We start from the raw sequence: 22995 nt of genomic DNA, 5'->3' as shown, positions 1-22995 counted from the left end.
TTACGTACTTTTTTACGTGTTTATTCAATTGCTATAAAATCATTTTTTTACGGAAAATATATATAAATCATGAAATGAATTTATTTTAATAATAAGACAAAGCGTGGCATTGAGGTCAGTGGTGAACAGAATGAGCAGTATACACGGTGAAACATGAAAAAAACACCACAAATACTCAACTCACCAGGTTCAGCTATCAGGCGGGGGCAGCTTCATGGCATACGCTGTTAGCGCACAATACGCAGCCAACAACGCTTGTGGGGAATGAGCAACGGGGACGTCCCCATTAGTTGCTTGCACCGAATGGTTCGACGATGGGGACGTGCGGTACGGGGTACCCGCCGATGGGGCGCATCTTGCATGTGCATTGAGTGCACTACTGCAGTACAAGTCCGCGGAAGTGCAGGGAGGTGCGAATTCCGCTCCCGGCTCGGATATGCGAGGGTTCCGTACACCGCCGCACGCCGCGCTCAGCGAGCAGAATGTCAGTGCTCGCCAGCCGCCATATCTGTAGATAAATATTAAATATTATAAATAAGATAAAATATTATAAATTAAGTTAGTTATTATTAGGCAAAACGGTAGCGAGATTTTGCAATTCTGCCAGAAACTAATGGAAGTTTTAATATAAGCCTGATCCGTACCCTAAGAGACAAGAAGAATAGGAAGCTGCAGTTAAAAAGTTTGGATTAAAGGAATATCAACCATACCTTGAAGGATTATAGGATATGGGCTATTGAGAATATCCTAAGCTACCGAAATATTTGCTGAAGATTTACGCGTTTACAGTCTCATCATACTATATCTATTATATACAATTTGCTAAATGCAAAATTTAACATAAAAAAATTACAAAATAAAATCTCTTTGAAGTTATTATTAATATTAAAGAAACTAACAATATCTATGTAATTTTATATATTTCTATAAACCAAAAAATGACATCATAGAGACACAATGCTTTTTCTTTTTAGTTCCATTACAAAAAATGTTGGGGTAATATTCCAATTGAGATGAAATACGTGTATAAGTACTATAACACTAAAATATATAGCCTAATAAACCTTTTTAAAGCAATTAATTGGCTGTTCTACAAAACACTCGAAACACAAAAACAATTTTAATAATAAAACAATCAAAGCCACTTACTTATCAACAACCACAACTGGGCCATTCTTATACTCCATCTGACAACCAGCAACAAACTCGATCAACGCAAATGTATCCTGATAGGGTGCTATCAACCTATCAATCGCTTGTTCCCTATCACTATCACTGTTAGCGTGTCTCACTGCTTTAATGAATACATTGTCATCAGGTTTACCCGCACTATAGTCACAAGTGTCACCACTTAACCAATTACTACACTTAATAAACTTAACACTAAGCTGATAATCATCTTGTAAAGAATGAACACTAACGTTGGTCACTTCGATTATTCTGTCCATTGTTACGTTGGGAACTGTTTTTACTTTTTCAAAAGTATACACTGGTCTTCGTAGTTCGGTTTCTTCTTCAACAGTAAGAGATGGAGCTATTGGTGGTGGGGGAGGTGCTGTATCAGGTGGTGAACCAGCACTTCTTGATCCCCATTCGGGGAACTTGAATTTGGTAGGAGAGCTCAATTTAAAATTTTTGAGGGACATTTTCGACGGACTTCTAGGTGATTTGGGGCCATTTTTCTTTTCGGACAATGATGAAAACAAATCACCATTGGCTATTGATTTTCTGGCTGAGAGGTCTCTACTGCCACTAAGTCGTTCGAGTCTTAGTTCCGTTCTGTCGAAACGGTAGCCTTGTTCCGAATTGTTTACTGGGGATCCGTTTTCTGGTATAAGTCTTTCATCATCAGCGCAGTCGCTGCCCTCCTGTCTTCTATAACCATTGGTGTCGGGTTCAGGAAGAGTTTCACTGGGTTCTTTTCTTTCTGATCTTCGGTAAGCTACATAAGTGTCTTTGGAAACAAAGCTTGCTCGGAAGTTTGCAACAAATAGTTCTTTTTCATCCTCCGTTGGCCAAAAAACGTCACAGTCCTGATAAAGAAATATGACTTTAGTAAAAGAAATATAAATATTTAAACAAATACACTTTAGACAGTGAATTGTTTCTATTTTCCCGCTATGATAAGGCAAAGTCGGGAGTCAAGGGAAAGAGAGAGGGAAAGGGAGAATCGAGATTCACCATGTCACACATTTCTTGAATTCAGACAAAAATTGGGGTACAGAGTATGTCAACCTTAGGTTCCCTCTGTGTATAATTACCAAATGCGGGAGAAAAAAATAATGATTTTTTCTTAATGCTTTATCTTACCTATAGTAAGACACATTCTTTCCATACTTTCCACCCAATTTACGCAAGATAGCTGAATGGCGGAACTCAATGGCGCGCTTTGTCTTATTACCAGAACGAGAAAAGGAAAATAATTAATTCCCCCGAAAATGAGTGGAACAATTTCAACTCACAAGAATAGTTTTCCGCTACGTGCTGTGCCATTGCGCCACATCCGCTCTTTAGTTGAGAAGGAAAAAAATGCGTCATACTCATATTTTTCAACATAAAAACTACCATAACGCAAATAATAGCAGCAAGTGTACTATCATACCGTATCACTCTCATCATGCAATGTCAGTACAAGCTGCGCAGTATGGTCCCAAAGCAGGCGCCACAACTCGGGGGCCCCGAGGGCGGCGGGAGCCCCAGGGGCTGAGGGACTGCCGGGGGCACCAGGGTGCTGCGCCACCGCGTACTCGCGCAACCTTCGTCGACCACATACCCAGCTCGCGTTCACGTATTCACTGCCTGTAAAGAAATTAGATGGTTTTTCTTCTATTACTTCTAATAAGATCATAGAGACACAATGCTGAATTAAATAATGATTTCGAATAATGTGACTCAATAACAATAAACCTACCTTCCACCCCAGGTTTAGGCACGAGCATAACTCTAGCAGAATCTGAAGGTACGATACCGCCAGAACGGTTCTTGTCCGCATTGTGGGGTGCGCGTGCGCATACACTTGGCTCTACGCACGACCGTGTTATTAACTGGAAATAAATTGTAAATTCTTTAAGAAAATCGTTGGTGTCAACATGTGCATAGGAAAGGGCATGTGCATAGTCCCACCTTTTTATATTTATACTAACATAAAATAAAGCCAGAAAATAAAGAGATCTTTACCCACACTTACTCAATAAAAAAACAATAAAAGGTTAAAAGTTCAATAAGTATTGAAAATAATATTCAGTTTAGTTAAGTTCTTTAATATTGGCTTGTTGGGTTTAGCATGATAATAAATTTGTTATAAATATTATTTGCAGATATAGAATATCTCTCAATTATCAATTACAGGACATAAAAATTGATAAAAAGATATAATCTATAAAAATATAAATCGTTAAAATATATCATGGCACAAGAGCCAGTGGATGACAAACCTTTATTTTATAAAATTTTCTAAAAGTTTCTCTGCACATATACACAACCCAAGTAGGACTATTACAATAGTATACTGACCTGAAATTGTTTTTCTAGCAAATTGACCGGCGGCGGGCCTTGGTACGCTTGATGCCTGTTCGACAGTGACCGCATACGTTCCAATAGAGCGTAGTTCTCAGCACGATTTGCCCTAAAATTAAATATTACTTATTTATCATTATGCAATTACCAAGGAAAATGTATCACTTGTGATCATCATGAAATAAGATTTTTTTTATCTGTACGCTGTATACCGCATATATATACGAAAAGTGCCCAAGTTCCCCACGCATCATCCAATTTTTAAGACATTCCGTGTTTAATGGCGGTACTTAAAGCCACGCTTTTTCTGCCAGAGCGAAGGAATCGAAAGTACAATCATCGCCATCACATTCAGATGCTATAACGCTACTCTACGACAGCCTAAAACAAATAATTAAACAAAGATTAAAAATCATAACACAATTATCTAACCTCCTAATCTCCTCCTTTTCTTGTTCATTCATATTATTGTATGCTTGCATCTTTTTACTATACGTATCAGTCGACCTGGGGGCCAAATCGTAGACACCTTCTGTATCATCCCCATTGACCAAGCCATCCTTCTCTTGATTCTCAGACTTCTCCATGGATTCACTATTCAAATCGACCGTTTTTATTGACACTTGGCTACCATTTTCCACTATTTCATCACTACAGTTATTTGATTGAACACTTGTGACGTCATTATCCAAGCCGTTAGTTAAATCGTTAATACTTTTCTGTTTCGGTGGGTTGAGATCCATGACGGCCAGTTCATCATCAGATATAGGTTCTAGAAGTTTCGTTAGGTATTGCCTGGCTTTGGTGAATTCGACTTCAGTGTTGCCAGATCTTACATACTCTAGTAAGGCGTCGTGTACAAACACGTATTGTTCTTCTGTTTGTACTAAGTGGTTTCTTTGTGTGCGAGCTCGACAAAGGAACCCTAATGGGGATAGGGTGCCCGTTAGTTTTAATTGGTTTAGTTGTGCGTCTATTACTATGTAGGTTCCTGTTCTGCCAACCCCAGCGCTGTAAAAATATTTTAAAGATTAATATTTTTACTAATTTTATAAAGCTGAAAAATCACTAGTACACGTTGACGTTATTTGTATCTATTTGCAACTGCCTTACACGTAATATAATGCAGATAAAAATCATGAAATGAAAATAATAAACTAAAACGTCTAAACTGCTGACGAATCTTTATTTTTTTATATATGGGTTTGAAATGTTTTACTCTATATTTTGCCCCAGTAAAAGGAGCGCAGTCACTACTATCCGGTATATGGAAAAATGGATAATAATAATAATAATCTACAATACCTGCAATGCACCAACACAGTAGCTGGATCAGCAGCGGCTCGTACAAAAGGCAGCACCGCTAGAGGATGCCGTGGCGTGCCGTGATCAGGCCACACTGTGTAGTGGTACTGGACCACGTGACGCGAGTCCGTGGTGCCACCATTGCTACCACCGTTGCCACTGACGCTCCCGGTGCCGCTAGAACTGCTTGAACTGCTGGTGCTGCAGGGTTCACTGCCCTGCATAATTAATATGGATTATTTGGTGTTTCAGAGTAAAAAACCAATTTGTTTCTTGTTAGCTTTAAACTATTTCCCGCATATAGGGTAGGTAGAGGGACCATTAAGATATTCCGTTCCACATACACCAATCAATTTTAAAGATATTGCATGTCTAGGAAGAGTATTCTGCGGAGAAGAGCCGAAGAAACTCAACAGTTGCTCTTAAAAAATATGACTTTGAATTCCGCCACTTAACCATCAATGTCTCGAATTCGGGGGAAAAATAGAAAACGTAGTTTCTTAACTCTGAGTTAGTTTACTTAACCTACCCTCCTATAATCACAATAAAACTTAAACCAAAAACAAATTAAAACAAATAAATAAAATAACTACATTCACATACCATTTGCAAAGTACATTTGACACGTAAATGCCTCACGGTGTACGCCGCACGTACATCCTCGTATAGTAGGGTAACATGTATGCCACCGAACTCCGCTGAACTGCCACGCCCTCCCGCCGGCCAGTACATGTCGCATTTTCTCTGAGACAAAAAAAAAGTTTTATTACAATTGATTACAGTACGGTTGACGAGTCATGTCAGTTTTAATTAAAATAATTGAAACTAGGTTTATTTTTTTTTAAAATTCTTTTAAAATTAACAACAAACTAAACTTATTTATTAAATAAGCAAATGCATGCATTACCCGTCCTCTCTCCACGAGATTAGTGATCATGACCAGGGTGTGGACCCGGTGTTGCCATATCATACGCCAGAAGGCGTCCAGCGTGGCGGGCGTGGGGCCCTGCGTGGCGATGTAGCGGCGACGCCACACCGCCCACTCCAGTTTTATTTGACGGGGTATTCCATCTGAAACAAAATGAATAAATTTTATTACATTTAATACTTGTGAGACCAATATAATTTTTTTTTTACTTTAGGCTATATGCCACATAATAGCAGAGATAACTCCCCATGTGAATTCCAACCAAATATGAGAAAGACGTAACGAAAATAAGTTATATATAATTTCTCCAATTACGCATACGCTGTCCTGTTACGCCATGACGGTCTCTAACAGTATTTTTTTTAATAGTCTACTAATATAAAGCTAATCAAAGTGTGAAGATATTGTCACCTAGCACAATTTAATATATTTTTATTTAATATAAGACAGTAATTAAAATAACGAAGAAATCTAAAATGAAAACTATTCCAAAAATATTTCAAATAAAAAAACTTATTATCTAATAAAGATTGCCAATACTAACTTATATCCACATAAACATCGTCCAGTTCTGAATCGTCATCGCTCCTCTCGCTGTCCGAGTCCTCCGCTTGGTCCTCAGACTCTACTATACCGGAAAACTCGATATTGAGAAACGCCGATTCTATGCCTTCTGCTAGATTTGGCGGTGGTTTCGTTGCTTTCACTGATGGTTGTCTGTGGGATTTTTTTTATTTCATTTAAATAATACTACGTTTTGTTGGAAAGTAATAACACTAATATAATTAGTACCATAGTAATAGAGAAAATAACTTGTTGTAAGGCAGCTATTGAAGTTTACTTTATCATTCTTTAACATTAGTTCCGTCTCTGAATACGTTCTGTCGCTGACTGCGAATTGAAAATGTTTAAATATTGTCTCATCCGCCGTTTTATCTCAATCATAAACTTTTTATTTAGCAGAGGGAACCTAGTGTCAAGACCGTCGGTTCCTTAAAATAATAATGTAATTCTGGAATAATCTATATATATATAAAAGGACCTCACTGACTGAGGTAAGACGCACGCACAGCCGTAACCGCTGTGCGTAGAAACCTTAAATTTGGACAAAAGTTTACTTTCGTATTCTGGACATCCACTAAGAAGGGATTTTGAAAAATTTTAACCCTAAAGGGGTGAAATAGGGGTTCAAAGTTTGTATGGAAAAAAATTTAAATCGGCACCGATTTTTATAAAATTTGAAATTTTGATTTTTAAAAGTATTTAATTGAACACGTGTTTCATCGTTTTCTAGAATTCTTCTCCTAAGGGTGCAAATAAGGGGTTGAAAGTTTGTATGGGAAAATTCTTAAATCGCCACCGATTTTTAAAAAAAATGATATTTAGACTCTTAAACGTATATAATTAAACACATGTTTCATGGTTTTCTAGAATTCACCCCCTAAGGGTGCAAATAAGGGGTTGAAAGTTTGTATGGGAAAATTCTTAAATCGCCACCGATTTTTAAAAAAAATGATATTTAGACTCTTAAAAATATTTCATTGAACACATGTTTCATGGTTTATTAGAATTCACTCCTAAATACGTAAGCGAAGCTGCGCGCGTCCGCTAGTAAATATATATATTGAACAACAGCAATGATTCAATATAATACGACAGTATTATCTAGGTTATTATAGTAAAAACATTAGTAACAGAAACTGTGATATCACTAGTTTTAATTATAGTCGATCACAAACCCTACCTATTGGGGCGTGCGCGGCGCTCAAGACGGCGTTCAACGCGGCGTGTGGCGCGCGAAGGCAGCGCGGGCAGCATGCCGTCGATGAAGTTAGCATTGACGTAGTCACAGGCGGCGCCGCGCCCCGCGCCCACGCAGCCCGCCGCTCCGCAGCGCGCGCCCGCAGACACGCACACACGCGAGTGGTCGTCTGGAATGAGATATCATATTAATGTTAGCAAACATCGTTTTTTAGAAAATGCATACAATTTTTGCCATTGCGGAACTCAAATATTTGGTTTTTAAAAGCAAAGTATATAAATAGTTTTATCTATTCACCCTGCAAAAAGTGGACATTAAATAAAGTTTTTAAAAGAACTTTATATTTAATACTTACATGCAGTTATGTTTAAGTAGCGATTTTTGAGCCTGTTTTCTGGTCTGTAACTGTGATGACTTGTGTGGGCAAGCGCAGCTGATTTTGCCACTACTATTTCGTATTCTTTGCTGCAATTTAAGATAATATTTATGAAATATTTTATATTAAATTCTTATTTTCGTTTCTATTATTTATAATTACATTTTTTTTAATACATCCTTTAACATATTTCAATATTTTACTGTTACCTAAATTCAATTTCCTTTATATTATGGATTTAGAAAGTTTATTATCAGTTGAATAGCACTTAACGGTCACAGTTCGCTCTCTATCCGATCTCATAATCTTATCTTGTATAGGAATGCTGTAATTGTTTCTCATATAGTATATATGAACAGATATAGATTATACCGTATTACCTGAAGCCAATGTCCCCGTCGGCGTGCAGCGCGGCCACGTGCGCGGGGAAGTGGCGCGCGCGGACGAGCGGGTGCGCCGCGCCCGCCATGCGCGGGGGGCACTGCGCCGCCGCCGCGCACGCCGCCACCGGCGAGCACTGCACCACTGCAGGACATATTCAATTAAACTATCTAAACTTTGACTTCATGGAAACAGAGTGTCTCAACACTACACACAGTGTGTCTCAACACAGAGTGTCTCAATAACTAAATAAGCATTTTATAACATACCAGGCTTCTTGTATGTATTGAGCGGCGCTCGTGCTGCCCTCTCACCGCCTTCCTCCAAATAATTGTATGCAGCACTGATACACTTGCTGACACGAGATCTGCATCTAAACAATATTTTATTATAAATTGAACAAAATTAAATCAAGTATAAACCACTAAGTATAAAGTGTCAACAATAATCTTATTGTAAAATGTCAACAAAATCAATACATTAACTCGTAATTTTAGAAATAATAAAGGAATATAAATGAAAATATTATTTCCAAATATACATGAAGTGATAAAAAGGATCTAGTAAAGATGAATGATATGTTTATTCTGTCCACTGTCATTATTTTTTATAACTTCATGTTTTATACCTCATATTATTTAAATTAAATAAAAAATAATAATTTAGATATTTCGTTACCTCTTTCCGAACTCAATTCCTTGTTTTACCAAAACGGAGAAATGAAAATAATACATTATTCTTAGCGGGAATCGAACCCACAACTATCACATTGACAATCATAATATACAACTCTCTTATACTGTATAAAAACAACATGTCACCTCCAATAAACCAAAGCGGCGCTAATCGCCGCCAATACTGTCAACAGCGCCGCCGCTAGCAATGCCACGAACGAGTTACCAGCTCGCTTCACTTGAGAGAAGTCCTCCGGCGACAAGGCATCGGAATGTGCCGCGCAAAGATCGCTTGACACTTCCTGTAATAATCAAATTATTTTGTTATAGTTTCACGCTGTATTTCGCATATAGCAGGGTAGGCAGAGAGAACCTATGTAGTGTTAAGACACTACGATCCCACCACACTGCATATTTACTGAAACATTGCGTGTTGAGTGGCGGAACTTAACGCCGTACATAGAGTACGAGAGTTTATTACCAGAGCGGGAAAATAAAATATATAATTTATAGATTATAATTTGAGGAAAGTTTGGTTTTTTGAAAGTTATGTGGCTTTCCTTGTGGTTCAGATAACAATTCAGAGAATTTTCTCTGTATGTTATTTTTTTATTAAATCAATGTTGGGGCGGCAGTGTGAATCAGACGGAAAATGATGAAGTTAAATTAAAACATTATACGACATAACACTTATGTCACTTAAGGAAGGTAACCATGTGCTATGTAAAAGAGAAGCAACAGAAATAAAATATTTTTTGCATCGTAGCGTCTACCTACTTATTTAAAAAAAATGATAGCACAAACGAATTCGGCCTAAATTTCAATCACCAATTAATTTCAAATTTTGGCACAGATTTCAGCATGAAAAATGCATTTTACCTGCAATAGTAACCTCGAAACGAAATAAATTTAATATTAAATGAAATTCACCCAAAAATGGATTTAGTTTTTGCAATTTTTATATGTCATGGTCATCGGCATAGTTACATATTGTAAAAATTATAACAATAATTAAATATGCGAATAATTTTCCAATTTATACTTATAATAAAATCGTAACGGATCGGTGTATGTACAATTGGAAGAAAAAATATACAATAATAAAAAAGTTAAAAAGAATAAGGTTAACTTTCAAAGAATTTTATTCGAAAAAAATGCTATAAATAACTGTTTTGTTGAATTAGCTGAAACTTGACTTTTCAATATAGGTATGGATAATGTTTTTAAGGTGATATTTTTATTAGAAAACAAAAGTACAACAGATGAGTAAATTAATAAATTATGATTTAAATTTAAAAATAAGAGATTTAATATTGTATATTTTTTATGTATTAAATTTTGTGTAATAAAGAATATAAAAAAATAAATTAAAAAAAACATTAAGAAAACGGCTAGACGGATTTGAATAGGATTTTAAATAGTCCAGCTCGACATAATCAATTTACAATGAGTCGATAAGATATTAAGTTACTTTGAGCGTCGTACTATACGGCCTCTTAGAAAGTGGGAATTTTATGCAAAATTCTAATACCTACTACTAATCTTAATCCGTACAATAGTTTTGTACAAGAAATACACAACCCGTAATTAAAATAAATGTGACCTAATTTAAAAAAACTTCTGTAACTTCTGATTTTTCTAAAAACTGAATATAAAAAACCTGTTTGTTATTCCAAGGTTCAAAGGGAAAATTTCCACAAAATATTTCTGTTACGAGGTGACCTAAAAGTGACCTGAACTTTAATTCTGAGGGTGCGATCTGTTTGGTTTGTACAGGGTGACAGGTCGTATGAAAATTTGTAACAAAAATATAGAATCTCTGAATTTATTCATTTTGTATAATTTATTATTTAGTAAATGAATTTTTTTTTTCATATAATATAGCTAAAAAAATGACTAAATCATACATCGAAAGTTAACACATGATACTGTACTTATTGTTGGGGCATTTTCTTTCCTAAAATATTTAGATAATTTTACATATTATGTATAGGCATCTGGTATTATGTAGTAAATGTTTAAAAAAAATCATTTATACAAGATGTCTGAAGATTGCTGATAATTAATCTACAAAAAATGTATAGCATTAACACTCACCTCTGGAGGAGATTCCGAACCGTTAATGAGTGTGTTGGGACGCGCAATGGACAGCGTCACCGCGTACACCTTCACTTCGTATCTTGTTACGTTCCATAATTCAACTTTCTGGAGAAAATGTAATTTCTTTGAACTTAATGACGTATGTTTGATCGAAGATTAAAGTAAACAAAAAACATGACAAATTAAATTGCAATTAGCCGTATGTGCATCTAGTATAAAATTTGATAAGATTACTTATGCAATTAAGTAAAAACTACGCCATAAATTAAGAATAGAACAATACAATTGGATTTTTTAATTTTCCTTTTTTTCCTTTTAATTTGCAACAAAATGTAATTTTGATTTCGAGGCTGGTCGTCGCGTAAGGATACAAAGTGTGACTGTAAACGCGACAGGTTGTAAGTTCGATGCCCACTCGACGAAATGAAATATTTAATATTTTCATTTGTTCGCTCTGGTGTAGAGGCAAAGCACGGCGTTGAGTTCCGCCACTCAACACAATGACTGCAGAATTCGGCGGCAGAAAAACAATGTTTTAACACTACGTTCCCTTTGCCTACCCTGCTGTGTGAGGAATACAGGCGTGGCGCTGAAAAAAAAAAGGAACTAAAACCATAAAAAAACATCTTACAACACTAATAGTAGTTTCAATTTCATCTTTATTAGTCGGCAGCGTGAGCCTCGTCCTCGGCTGCTGCTCGGGTATCTTCCTTAGCGTGACCACATATTGATCGAGTGAGTTATTGTACTCTGGGGGCTGACGCCATTGGAGGTAGAGCAATCCTGATGGAGGGACGTTATATATCTGATCACGTATACAACTTATGAACACATACATATTTGTTAAATTATTTGGTATTTTTTTGCCCAGTGACGCAATATAGCAGCATCTAACTCCAAACGCGAGTGATTAGGGAGAATGAATCATATGTTCATAATTTCGCTCTAGTAACTAATAAAATTCGAGTGGAAACTCGAGAATGTAATATTCTAACTCCAGAGTCTCTTTAACATTCCAAGGTAGATACATCCAAATTAGCTATAAAAGTTTAACGTCTAAATTTTATCATGTATAAATCAGCATTATGAACTAAATTACCAAATATAATATACCATATAAATTTGTAACTAAATGTTTTGAGTAATAATGTAATTACTTACAGAAGTTTGTTTTTCGTTTTGTGTTTTAGTTAATTAATATCAATTATGGTGTAATAAAGTATTAAAAATAAAAAAATTAAAATAATAAAAAATAAAAAAATACAAAACTTACCATTCGGTTGATCACATGTCAAATTGAGTATAACAGGTGCAGAAGGAGGTTTTACATCAGTCAATACATAAAGCGGCTCCGACTGCGCACCGAGACGCTCCAAGAGGTCAGACGACATCTTCCCTCCTAATGGGAAGTTGTAAAACGCACGCACCCAGATTTTGTACGGTGTGAACGGTTCTGTAAAATATGATTCATTTGTAATAATTAAATTGCAAGGAAATTTGTATATGCTCAATTTGCATTGAATAGAAAGCTTGTTTTCTCAAAGGCAAATACTGCCGGTAAAAGTTCACAATTGAAGAAACTAAGAATAAGGTGGTTACAAAGTGTTGTTTGTGGTGGTGGCAAAGTTTTATGTCACAAACTCTCAATATAATGATTTAATTTAAAATACTACAGCATTATATTATTATAATAATTATATATTAGAATTTTGTTTTAACTTGATGACTTTTTTAACATTTTACTTTCTAATTTTTCAGTGAGTAATGTGTAATAATTATATTAAAAAAAATCATGTTTTAGTACCAAAACATTGCGTTTCTTTTAATTTTTCATTTCATATAAACACTAACTGAATCAAGCAAAATCATCACATATTACTAAAACTTACAACATAAATTCCAACAACAAAATTGTCCATACTCACTTAAATTCCTCAAGGTGAACCCTACAACCATAGTCTTAGACAATCCGGACTTATTCAATAACGTTAAATTCCTCGTTGCATTCCAATAATCCTGCATACCCAGATCACTTCTAAACACGTTCCTCCTTTTAATTTCATCAGAGGTTTGCACTCCAGACACCGACGCCAGATCGCTGGGAGCCTTCTTTATAGTCACCCCTTCCTCATAATACAGCACGTACGCTATTTGCGTCACGTCCTCGCGAGGTGGTACTACGTTTAGTGACTTTTTAACCACTTCAATTGGCAATTCGAAAGCCTGGTGCGTCTCCTCCGCAGTATTCCTCTCTAAATGTAACTTTGCATCGGTTATGTTGTCTTGACGTCTCTTCCTATGCCTATGAGATCGTATATCTCGTTTATTCCGCACGTACGAGTCAGCCATTGTGTCGGAATCTGTGAAATCTTCGTTATATTTTTGTTTTTCATTTTTATATAAGTTGTATGTGTAGTCGACATCTTTCACTCTCTCCTGGCTAGTGGGAGTGTTTATTATCAGGCGGTCGTCATTAATTTCTTCACTAATGGACTCGTCCGCTTGTATTTCCTTTTCCTTTTTTGGTATCACTGTAAGATCTGGCTCCGGTTTTGACGTTTGTTTGTCAACAACAATTTCCGTGGGACTCGAACGTAGACGTACCGTCGTGTACGCGGCGGGCGGGGTCCACAGTAAGTGTATCTCGTCTGCTGACACCCTGTTTGCTGTAAGGTTTTGTGGAGCGGACGGAACTGTAAAAATAACAAAGCCAATTAAGTGAATGAAATAAGTCTTACCTTAGGTATCTGTGCATAAAATTAAATGTATACAGCGATATCTCCATATGTGTTTTACATATCCAGTAAGGAAAACCCGCTAAACTTGACCCAGCCTAATATCGCATAGACAATGCCATCTAGACTACCCGCTCGCACACACGAAGGGCCCTCCGCTTCGACTGAGCCAGCGTCTTGACAAAATACAGATTATTGCCGTGCTATAACTAACAGCGTTAAACCACTTATCACGACCGCGTTATTAAGGAAAGAATACCATCACTAGTGCTGCAGTAAAGAGGTCAAGTGCGAGTAAAAAATGAGTGAAGTTTTAATATTACGTAGATAAAAAAAAACTTATAATCAAATTCACGCTGTATCCCGCACACAGCAGGGAAAGCAGAGGGAACCTAGTGGTAAGACACTGCGTTCCACACTTTCCACGTTTTGATTTTTTCGAGGCATTGCGTGCGTGCTAGAGCGAACAAAAAAAGAATAAGTAATAATTCATTCCCTCGAGTGGGCATCGAAGCCACAACCGTCGCCTTACGGCATATATTACATACGTCGATGTTGGAATAAATTACATTTTCATCCCAGATTAAAGCTATCTGAGTGACATACTGTAATCGTTCCGAAGCTTCCGTTATTATCGAATACTTCCTTAGTAAAAAAATAACGGTTCTGTGCATACGACCTTAAGATATGTTATCAACACTATTTATATTCGTCTCTTATCAAAGTCTAGTTGAAATACTTGATTTAATCCTCTTAGCCGACTTGTGTGAACTATATTTACACAAGTATATAAGTTTTGTAAATACAAGAATAAATCAATAAGGAAATGTTTAAAATCAACAAAAATTGGGCACTAATACTATATTTCCAATATTATGTTTAAATATTATGTAGATATACAAAGAGAACGCAACCCGTAAGCACTAGTCAAAATTAGGTTACGAAAATAACTCAACGTATTATAAAAATACAAATTGGCTCAATCTGTCGCTATAATTAGTACTGTTAGTTAGTTAAATACCTAACAGATGTTAGAAATGGATGAACATTGAAAACATTTGAATAAAAAAAAATGGACGTAACTGAAGCACGATATCCTTATATGTATGTTTATCCCAATGAAGCTGAAGAGTTTGTGTGGTTGAAGGCACTAACCTAAGGAACTACTGTACATAAGTAGTACTATAGGAGTATAGGCCAAATATTCCATCACATTAATTATTTCTACGGAACCCACTACACCTATCGGCTGTCAGAGTCACCTCGGACTCTTAGAATGTCTTATATTATAGTGTTATAATTATTTCAATTAGTCTTCGAAGTCGAAATTGCAAGTAAAAGTTAGCATAAATTAAAAAAATATTATAATTTTATTACATGGGTAATCTGTTAATGTCTTAATTTATAAATTTCTGAAGTTAACTCAAGTAAAAACCATACAATACTCCATTACATCGTCTATTTCTGTGAATGTAAACTTAACTAGAAAAAGATGACGATATCGCTACAATTATCTATATTCTAGGATCAAGAACCACAAGGAAAACATTAAGGATTTGAAACATACAACATATTGTATATGTACATAACTAAAGATAAAAATTAGCTTGAAGAGTTATCAAAAGTTAAAAGTTACACTTAGGTCGAACCTGTCAATGAATTTCTCAACCTTAGACAGCCTCTCTAGATAGTCAGCCAGTTAATAATAGAACTCGCACAAACGGAGGAAACATCGAGTATCAGCATTTCCGTTATTGATTCATGATGCAACTAACTTCTGATTACCCTTGAGGAAGGTGATTTTATTTTTTTTAAAAGTAAATACCCAGAAATCGTGCCATGATGAAAAATATATCTAAAACATTACATTTAAAAAACAAATATATAAACAGGCGACATCAGATTTAAACCATGCTTTAGGACATATTATGGAAATGAACGGAAACTGATATAATCTTATCACTTATTACCATCCTGACGCAGTGCCATTAAGACACAGCCCGATTGCACAAGCCATGTGTACGGGTTTGATACCCGTAAGCATCCGAGCGAATGCTGATGAAATAAAGTTTAGTTTTATCATTCTGTTCAATGCCAAAATGCCTTAAATTGTTAAAAAGTGGAGAACGGAGAGCCTTAACATTGTCTATTGATAAGCACCTATAATGGAGATGCGTAAAGCTAAATAAACACTGTGGGCTGTCAATGACTTATTAAAACAGACAATTATCACTACTACAAGTAGGTAGCTCTTTAAGTAGTGATATCCTTTACGCGCATAATTAGTCACAATGAGTTCATTGTTAAGGTTGTGACGTTGAGATTATTTTAAAAATATCATTGATGATATTTTTAAATTATTTATAATCTAAAGTATTTCATTTTTATATATATCTATTTTGGTAGAAATATTTTTTTTTTCAAGACGAAATTGTACATAGCTTCTTGAAAAATGGGTCATTAAATTGGCTAATTTATAATCCTATGTCATTATTTCTGAGCCACATCAAGTTGACTTCGAATATAAATATTTCTGAGTGACAATACAAATCCACAACTACAGAGGAAGTGGAAGTTGCCTCGAGGCAACTAAGCCACTACGACGAACATAAAATATATTTTATTTCTTACTATTCGAGGTCGCCGTGGCGCAAGGGAACAAGGGTGCGACTGTAACGCGGTTATGGTGTTCGATTCCCACTCGAGGGAATGGATTATTAAAAAAATACATTTTTATTCCGCCGCCCTCAAAAATTCGGTTTAACGTTTCGAGCAGAGTGTCTTAACACTAGGTTCCCTCTGCCTACCCTGCTGTAGGCGGGATACAGCGTGAAGCTGATTTAATTTAATTTTTTTTTTTTATATTTTTAATTTGATTAAATTCGCTTAAATACTTTGGTTAGGATTTTCACTTAGTCTTAGTCATGGGTTTTTTGTATGTAAGAATAGAATATTAAATGTAATTTTATCATGTAACTTCCTATATGGACCGATATAACTATGGACTTGATTTCTACGTAAAAACCGTTCAATGTATATTTTTATTTAGCTTCGTGCTATATCCCACTCAGCAGAGTAGGCAGGGGGAACCTGGGAACCTAGTATAAGACAATCCGATTCCCCACTATAATATGTGTGTTTGTATGTATATGTATGTTTATTCTATCTAGACGACACTCATAATGTTCGTTTAGAGGCAAAAGAAAGCCAATTGCAAATAACATATTCAAATTATTCCTACACACGCAAAGTAAGTAGAAAAGAAAACGGCTGCCTTTGAGTGCGATGTTTATATTATCTAACCATCTACATCAAAATCAGCGATTGTTAATCTTCAGGATATCACGTGACAATTAAGTGAATCCCTCTTGTATAAAAAGAGAATGCGGGCGACAATGCTCTTGACGGTATAACACACATACTACTAGGCGCATACATACATACATAATACTTCTGTTTTTAGTTTTACGCTGTATCCCGCACACAGCAGGGTAGGTAGGATATTTCATTTCCTCGAGTGGGAATCGAACCCATACCTTGTGTCCACAGTCACACGCTTGTAATTCTATCTAACAAGAATAAATAGTACTTATATTACGCAAGTAAACTAGGGAATGCTCTAACTAATGACATATTTTTAATATAATTATAAAAAAAAGAATTTAAAGCGATCTTGAAAATAATTTGCTACGGAGTAGGTATAATATATGCAAAATGTAGGTTGCGATGGCTTTTTTAGACGTTACGACACTAGTTTCACCAATGGCTTTACTCTTAACATTATTATAACTTTATATAGGTATATGTATATACATCCATAAATACAATACATAGAAAATTTTAAAAAAAACATTCGTTATCAATAGATGATCCAGTATCTAGATCATCCGAAAAACCCATCTGCAATGCTAACATTTCAAAAGCACTCCACGTGAAAACTCGACCTATTTTTTTTACGTATGTCTATATATAGGCAGACTATATTACTATATTTTTTTATATTTAGGATTTACTATTATTTTTTTTTACTCTAAGCAATAAAGAAACGAATAATATTCCACACTTTGGAAAAAATATAAATATAATATAATTTTTATTTTTAATAAAAGATAGAACGTTTTATCTATTGTGTCATGTTTTTTTTAAACGTCTATACAAAAACAGATTTTATATATCAATATTATATCTGTGTTAATTAGAATAATTCGCCATTGTCTTCCTAATTGTCATCCACGTCGTAAACCGCGGCCACGAGCCGTCATTCGGTGAGAATGTTTACAACAAAATACAAATCGAATTAGTCCCGTACGTTTGTTTTCCAAACAATATGACTTTACAAACACTCAGTGAAATGAAATCTCTCTCTTGTTTGATAGTCATAAAACATTCTGCTGAATTACACAAGAGAAATATTAATCAATACTAGCGCATACTGACGGAAATATGTCACTATTCCGACTAAAGGATGATATTGGAGACACAAAGGCACTATGTTTTACACCACAAATATTCGTCGTTATCTCGTTTATTAATCGTTACTTCCTTTCTGTGAGTTAAATAATAAAAGAAGTAGATTTCGTGTATCAACACCAAACATTAATTTACTTACTAATTTTCGTTTGTTAAAAATAGTCTCGATGATATAAAAAAATAATCTATATGACAATTAACTAAAATAACTTGCAAATACTATATATGAATATTTTTATTATTTTTTAAGGCCGCGTAGTATAATTATCATTGTACATTATAAAGTTCGCACAGAACTGTTATAAAACATGAAAACTATGTCCCAGATTCGCCAAAAAAAAATGTTTTTAATTTCAGAATTTTATTTTAGTCCGACAGTAAAATAAGATGATCATTAGAAAAAAATCAGTTTCACGCCGTATCCCTCGAATAGCAGGATAAGTAAAAGGGAGTCTAGTGTTAAGACACATCGTTTCCCAGTTTCCGCCTAAATTTTCGAGACGTTGAGTGATGGAACTCAACGCTTGAAAGCGAAGAGCGAAAAAATGAAAATAATAATAAATAATAATTTATTTACCCGAGTGGGGGTCGAATCTACAACCGTCGCTTTTCAGTAACACCCTTGTGCTAGACATAATTTCATATAGCTTTATACTTGTATTGAAGAAATAATGAAATCATCAAAGGTAAGTTAACGAAAACTATCGAGGAGCTGATCCATAAGCATGAGAGTTCGACCATAAAATTTGGTGATTCCATTATTCTTCATCGCGTTGCATTTATATAAGTTTTTCATAGAATAGTGTACTTTAGATCATCGATATAATGATGTTTATCGCGCGAGCTGATCCGCCGGTGTCCCACCGGTGCAGTGAGTCACTGTCTAATGGAAATGACCTTCCTCTCACGTAACCGTACCCTCATCGTCTTGACACTTTAGTTTTATTTATGTGGTACTAGTGCATCACTCGCAAATTGCCAGGCCTCGTTTTTTGTAGGAAATTTTAATTTGCTAATCTCCCATACATGTTAAAGTTTCGACAAGCCGAAATGGGATTTTTTTTTAAATATTGAAACTATTTGTTAATTACAAAATTTTGTTGCATATTATTTCGCGGCCGTCGTGGCGGATTGGCACAAGGGTGCAATTGCAATGGGACTGTCGTGAGTTCGATCCTCAATAGGGGGTCGGCAGGACAGCCCGGTACTCAACACATATTCAATCAACTCATTTCGGCGGAAAGTTCGGAACAGAGTGTCTTAACACTAGGTTCCTTCTACCTATCCTGCTATATGCGGGATACAGTGTAGTGTTTTTTTTTGCATATCACGTAATTAAGTAATACTTAAACATATTATAGCTGTTTCTTTGACTAACAGCCACAGAAAAAAATCTCTACACTATGTCTCATACAAAGGTTACGATAACTTTTTATCTTAGAGAATGTCACTTAACTAATTAATATAAACAAGAGTGTTTATAAATATCCTGAGAGTTGTGCAAATGTCATTTCCAGTACGAGACGGTGAGCAATGTTGTAGGTTGTAACACGTACGTGCCTCTACCAAATTGAGGCAATAATCGGCCAGTTAGTTCATCCTAGTTCATCGCACCCGTGCAAAATGTTATTTTTAAAAATTGTAAATCAGAGGATTGTTTGCATGACTATGAAATTATCATGATCTCTCTCAGCTTCACGCTGCATCCCGCATGTAGCGGGGTAAGCAGATAGAGCCTGTCTCGCATTTCGCTCGCCAATTTTCGTAGAATTCTGGTGAAATTTCATTTCCTGGAGTGGGAACCAAACCCACAACCTGTCGCATTTACGTTTAGTCACACTTTTGAATATACTAATAAAATTGTGGCAACTGAGCTAAATGGTAATTTATACAAAGAGTGAAAATTGAGAATCGCTTTTCTATTTCCATTAATATTTACTTTATAATACTTTGAATAATATTTGTTAAAATAGTATACTTGTGTCCGAATATATAATGTTTGAGCTTTAGTGGATGCGATATTGTCTCGTCTTAATTATTAATACTCTTACTATTTTTATGTGTTATCTATACGTTATTTACGCTTAAGGACCTCACTTAGGCAATAGAACTAACTTTTCTTTCTAGTCATAAACAAATCTGTATTGCAGCTTTATATATCGTTCTATAATTTTCTAAAGGTTGCTTGAAGTCTAAGATATAAAAAGCTACTATATTACATATACTAAATATTATGACAGTGCAGTTAATCCACTAATTCATTAGCAGAAAAGGAAAAAAAATAGCTTTTGGTGTAAAAAACATGTTTACTACAAGTGAATATTGTCACAGAATTTTGAGTTAAAATAACTTGGTTATAAAATAACGTAATTAAAAAACAAACAATGTTATCAATAAATATTATTTTTTTACACATGAGGAAAATTAATGTTTTTATAAATAACATATATTTTTGTTGTACAAAGAAAAACTTGCAAGACAAATATTAATAATAAGACAAGAAGGAAAAATATGTGAAAAAAGTAAGCAACATAATGAACCAAAGAAATAACATGTGCGATAGACTTTATAGCCTATGCCCTAAACCAAACCCCGCAACAGTACTCCACTTTCCCGCCAATTTTCAGACCGCAGACCTTAAAACTGCATTTTATCTTCTCAGCAGGGTGAGAAAATATCAATAAATTATATTTTTGATTGGTAATCGAATCTACAATCATCACATTTACAGTCAGACGATGTGCCTCTGCACGATGACAGCCTCATAATGTATAAAAAGCCTAAAAATATCTATGTGCAGTATCTTTTGCACATTCACTTTAATAACACTTCTACATTTCACACCATGATTCTGTTATGTCATGTCATGCTCTATTCTAATTTACCAACTTTTCAACCATTAAAGACTTTCACTGCTGAGAAAGTTATTTTTTTTTATTTAATCAAGCACGAATCTGGCCTCTATTCAAGTGAAAACAAAAGGAAAATTCTGAAATGCATCCTTTTGTTGTGTTTTGGCCTACTTACTCTACAAAGAAAGCATGGTTGATAATAAACAGGACAAGTTGGTACAGATACAAATAATTGTAGGATTCAGTGGACACAGTGTTACTGGAAAAGATATAAAATACTATTGTTTGGTTTTATTTGTATGGTATTTTTTTGATATCTGCATTGCTAGTGACTGCATATTTTAAAATTACTGGTAAATGTAGATTGGAAAAATATAATAAAAAAAACCATCTGTTTAAAAAAAAGCATCTTTTCCTACGTAGCTGGGTACCTGGCCAGAGTGAACTTAGTGTTAAGACACTCTTTTTCCCATACACTGTCCAATTGCCAAGACATTGCATAACAAATTCAAAATTCAATGTTACACTTTAATTTAATTCAATGTACTAGAACAATGAAATGTATAAAATTTGATAAGGTATGTTATGGTGCAGTGTGGCAGTGTCTATCTATAAACAGAATGGTTGCAAGTTCAATCCCCACAAACAAAAAAAATAGTATTTTTACCTAGTTCCCATTATTTACAAATTTTAACTGGAAATGTCTATATATAAAAACTATAAAAAACATAATAAGAGGCCAATAGAAGCAAATTTAAGATTTGTGTTGTAGTATGTTTATTATAAGACTACACCTCATTTGTTGGTTCAATTCCCATTCAGATAACTAATTATTTTCATTTCTTCTCTCTGTTACGAAGACGAGGCACAGTGTTGAATTCCCCCCATTTAACTAAAATGCCTCAAAAATTAAGCAATGCAGGGGGAATGAGGAATTGAGTGGCATAACACTAGTTTCCCTCACCAAATCTATGTCAGTGTTAAGCTACATATGATAAAATATATGTTTAGTTGAATCAATAAAATTTTATTATTATCATTGTTTAGTAGGTTTGCCTAGATCAAGTTTACCAAATCTGTTATGCTTAAAGTAAACAAAAATTGAAAATTATGATTAACAAAATTTTAGAAAAGAATAAAAGATTATTATAAATAAAAATTATTTTAATTTATTATATACTTTATATAATATAAATAGATATATACTTAAATACAGACAGGAATGTGATTCTTCATTTCTATGTCTATAGCATCTGACATTCTTGGCAGGCCCCATTAAGATAAAAATATATCACGTATATATATCACATTCAGAATAGTTTTTTTTTTTTTAAATATTTATTTACATTAAAGAGCCGCAAGACTTTTTTTAAATCTTTCGCTAAATATCATAGATTGATATATTAAGATTGACAGTTTAAGTATACTTAGGCGTGATCTACCATAGAATTAAAAAACTACAAAAGACTATTGTTTTATGTAAACAAACAAAAAGAAATATAAAAACTCACCATAAATTTCCAAGATTTCGTTGTTAGAATCAACATTATCACAATGAACGCACAAAATAAATACAATAAAAATGGCTCCTAGCGTGTAATGAATATACATCTTTATAGTACAATAATCACGAAAATTTCGTGTAAATATAGTTCAAATCATATATATAGACCACATTTTCACTTCAATTTTATACACAGACTGATATTATCTTGTTAGCTAGTCATGTATTTCCTTAAAATTATTACAATCAAGTTGCCATCGAACTCGGACCCCGCCGTCTGTCATTCGCCTTGTCAATAAACAATCAATGTTGCCACATAATAATTAAGCTCCAATTAACGTGCACTTGTAAATTTAAATGATTTAGGTATAATTTACGACTTTTGTTATTGT

At 34.7% G+C, this 22995-nt stretch overlaps 1 protein-coding gene across 1 annotated transcript in view; it reads right to left on the bottom strand.

Moving 5' to 3' along the window:
- The window catches only part of LOC146529625 (uncharacterized), a 28818-nt gene extending 5941 nt beyond the window's left edge, over positions 1-22877 (bottom strand). The window contains exons 1-20 of the mRNA XM_085201641.1: positions 22611-22877; positions 12968-13735; positions 12316-12495; positions 11674-11825; positions 11040-11147; positions 9090-9244; positions 8538-8641; positions 8268-8412; positions 7867-7976; positions 7494-7680; positions 6294-6466; positions 5729-5892; positions 5425-5565; positions 4822-5039; positions 3949-4527; positions 3514-3625; positions 2912-3044; positions 2603-2799; positions 1150-2033; positions 185-508 (exon numbers count right to left, since the gene is read on the bottom strand). Of these exons, the coding sequence (XP_085057767.1) occupies positions 190-508; positions 1150-2033; positions 2603-2799; positions 2912-3044; positions 3514-3625; positions 3949-4527; positions 4822-5039; positions 5425-5565; positions 5729-5892; positions 6294-6466; positions 7494-7680; positions 7867-7976; positions 8268-8412; positions 8538-8641; positions 9090-9244; positions 11040-11147; positions 11674-11825; positions 12316-12495; positions 12968-13735; positions 22611-22710 (4929 nt within the window). The 5' untranslated portion in view covers positions 22711-22877 and the 3' untranslated portion in view covers positions 185-189. The remainder of the gene's footprint in view (positions 1-184; positions 509-1149; positions 2034-2602; positions 2800-2911; positions 3045-3513; positions 3626-3948; positions 4528-4821; positions 5040-5424; positions 5566-5728; positions 5893-6293; positions 6467-7493; positions 7681-7866; positions 7977-8267; positions 8413-8537; positions 8642-9089; positions 9245-11039; positions 11148-11673; positions 11826-12315; positions 12496-12967; positions 13736-22610) is intronic.
- Positions 22878-22995: the final 118 nt, after the last annotated feature.

This window comes from Heliconius melpomene, chromosome 18 (genome assembly GCF_056956725.1).
Source record: "Heliconius melpomene rosina isolate 202511_hmr_F chromosome 18, ASM5695672v1, whole genome shotgun sequence".
NCBI lineage: Eukaryota > Metazoa > Arthropoda > Insecta > Lepidoptera > Nymphalidae > Heliconius > Heliconius melpomene.
The sequence above is the reverse complement of the archived record's forward strand: the minus strand, read 5'-3'. Positions and strand labels throughout refer to the sequence as shown.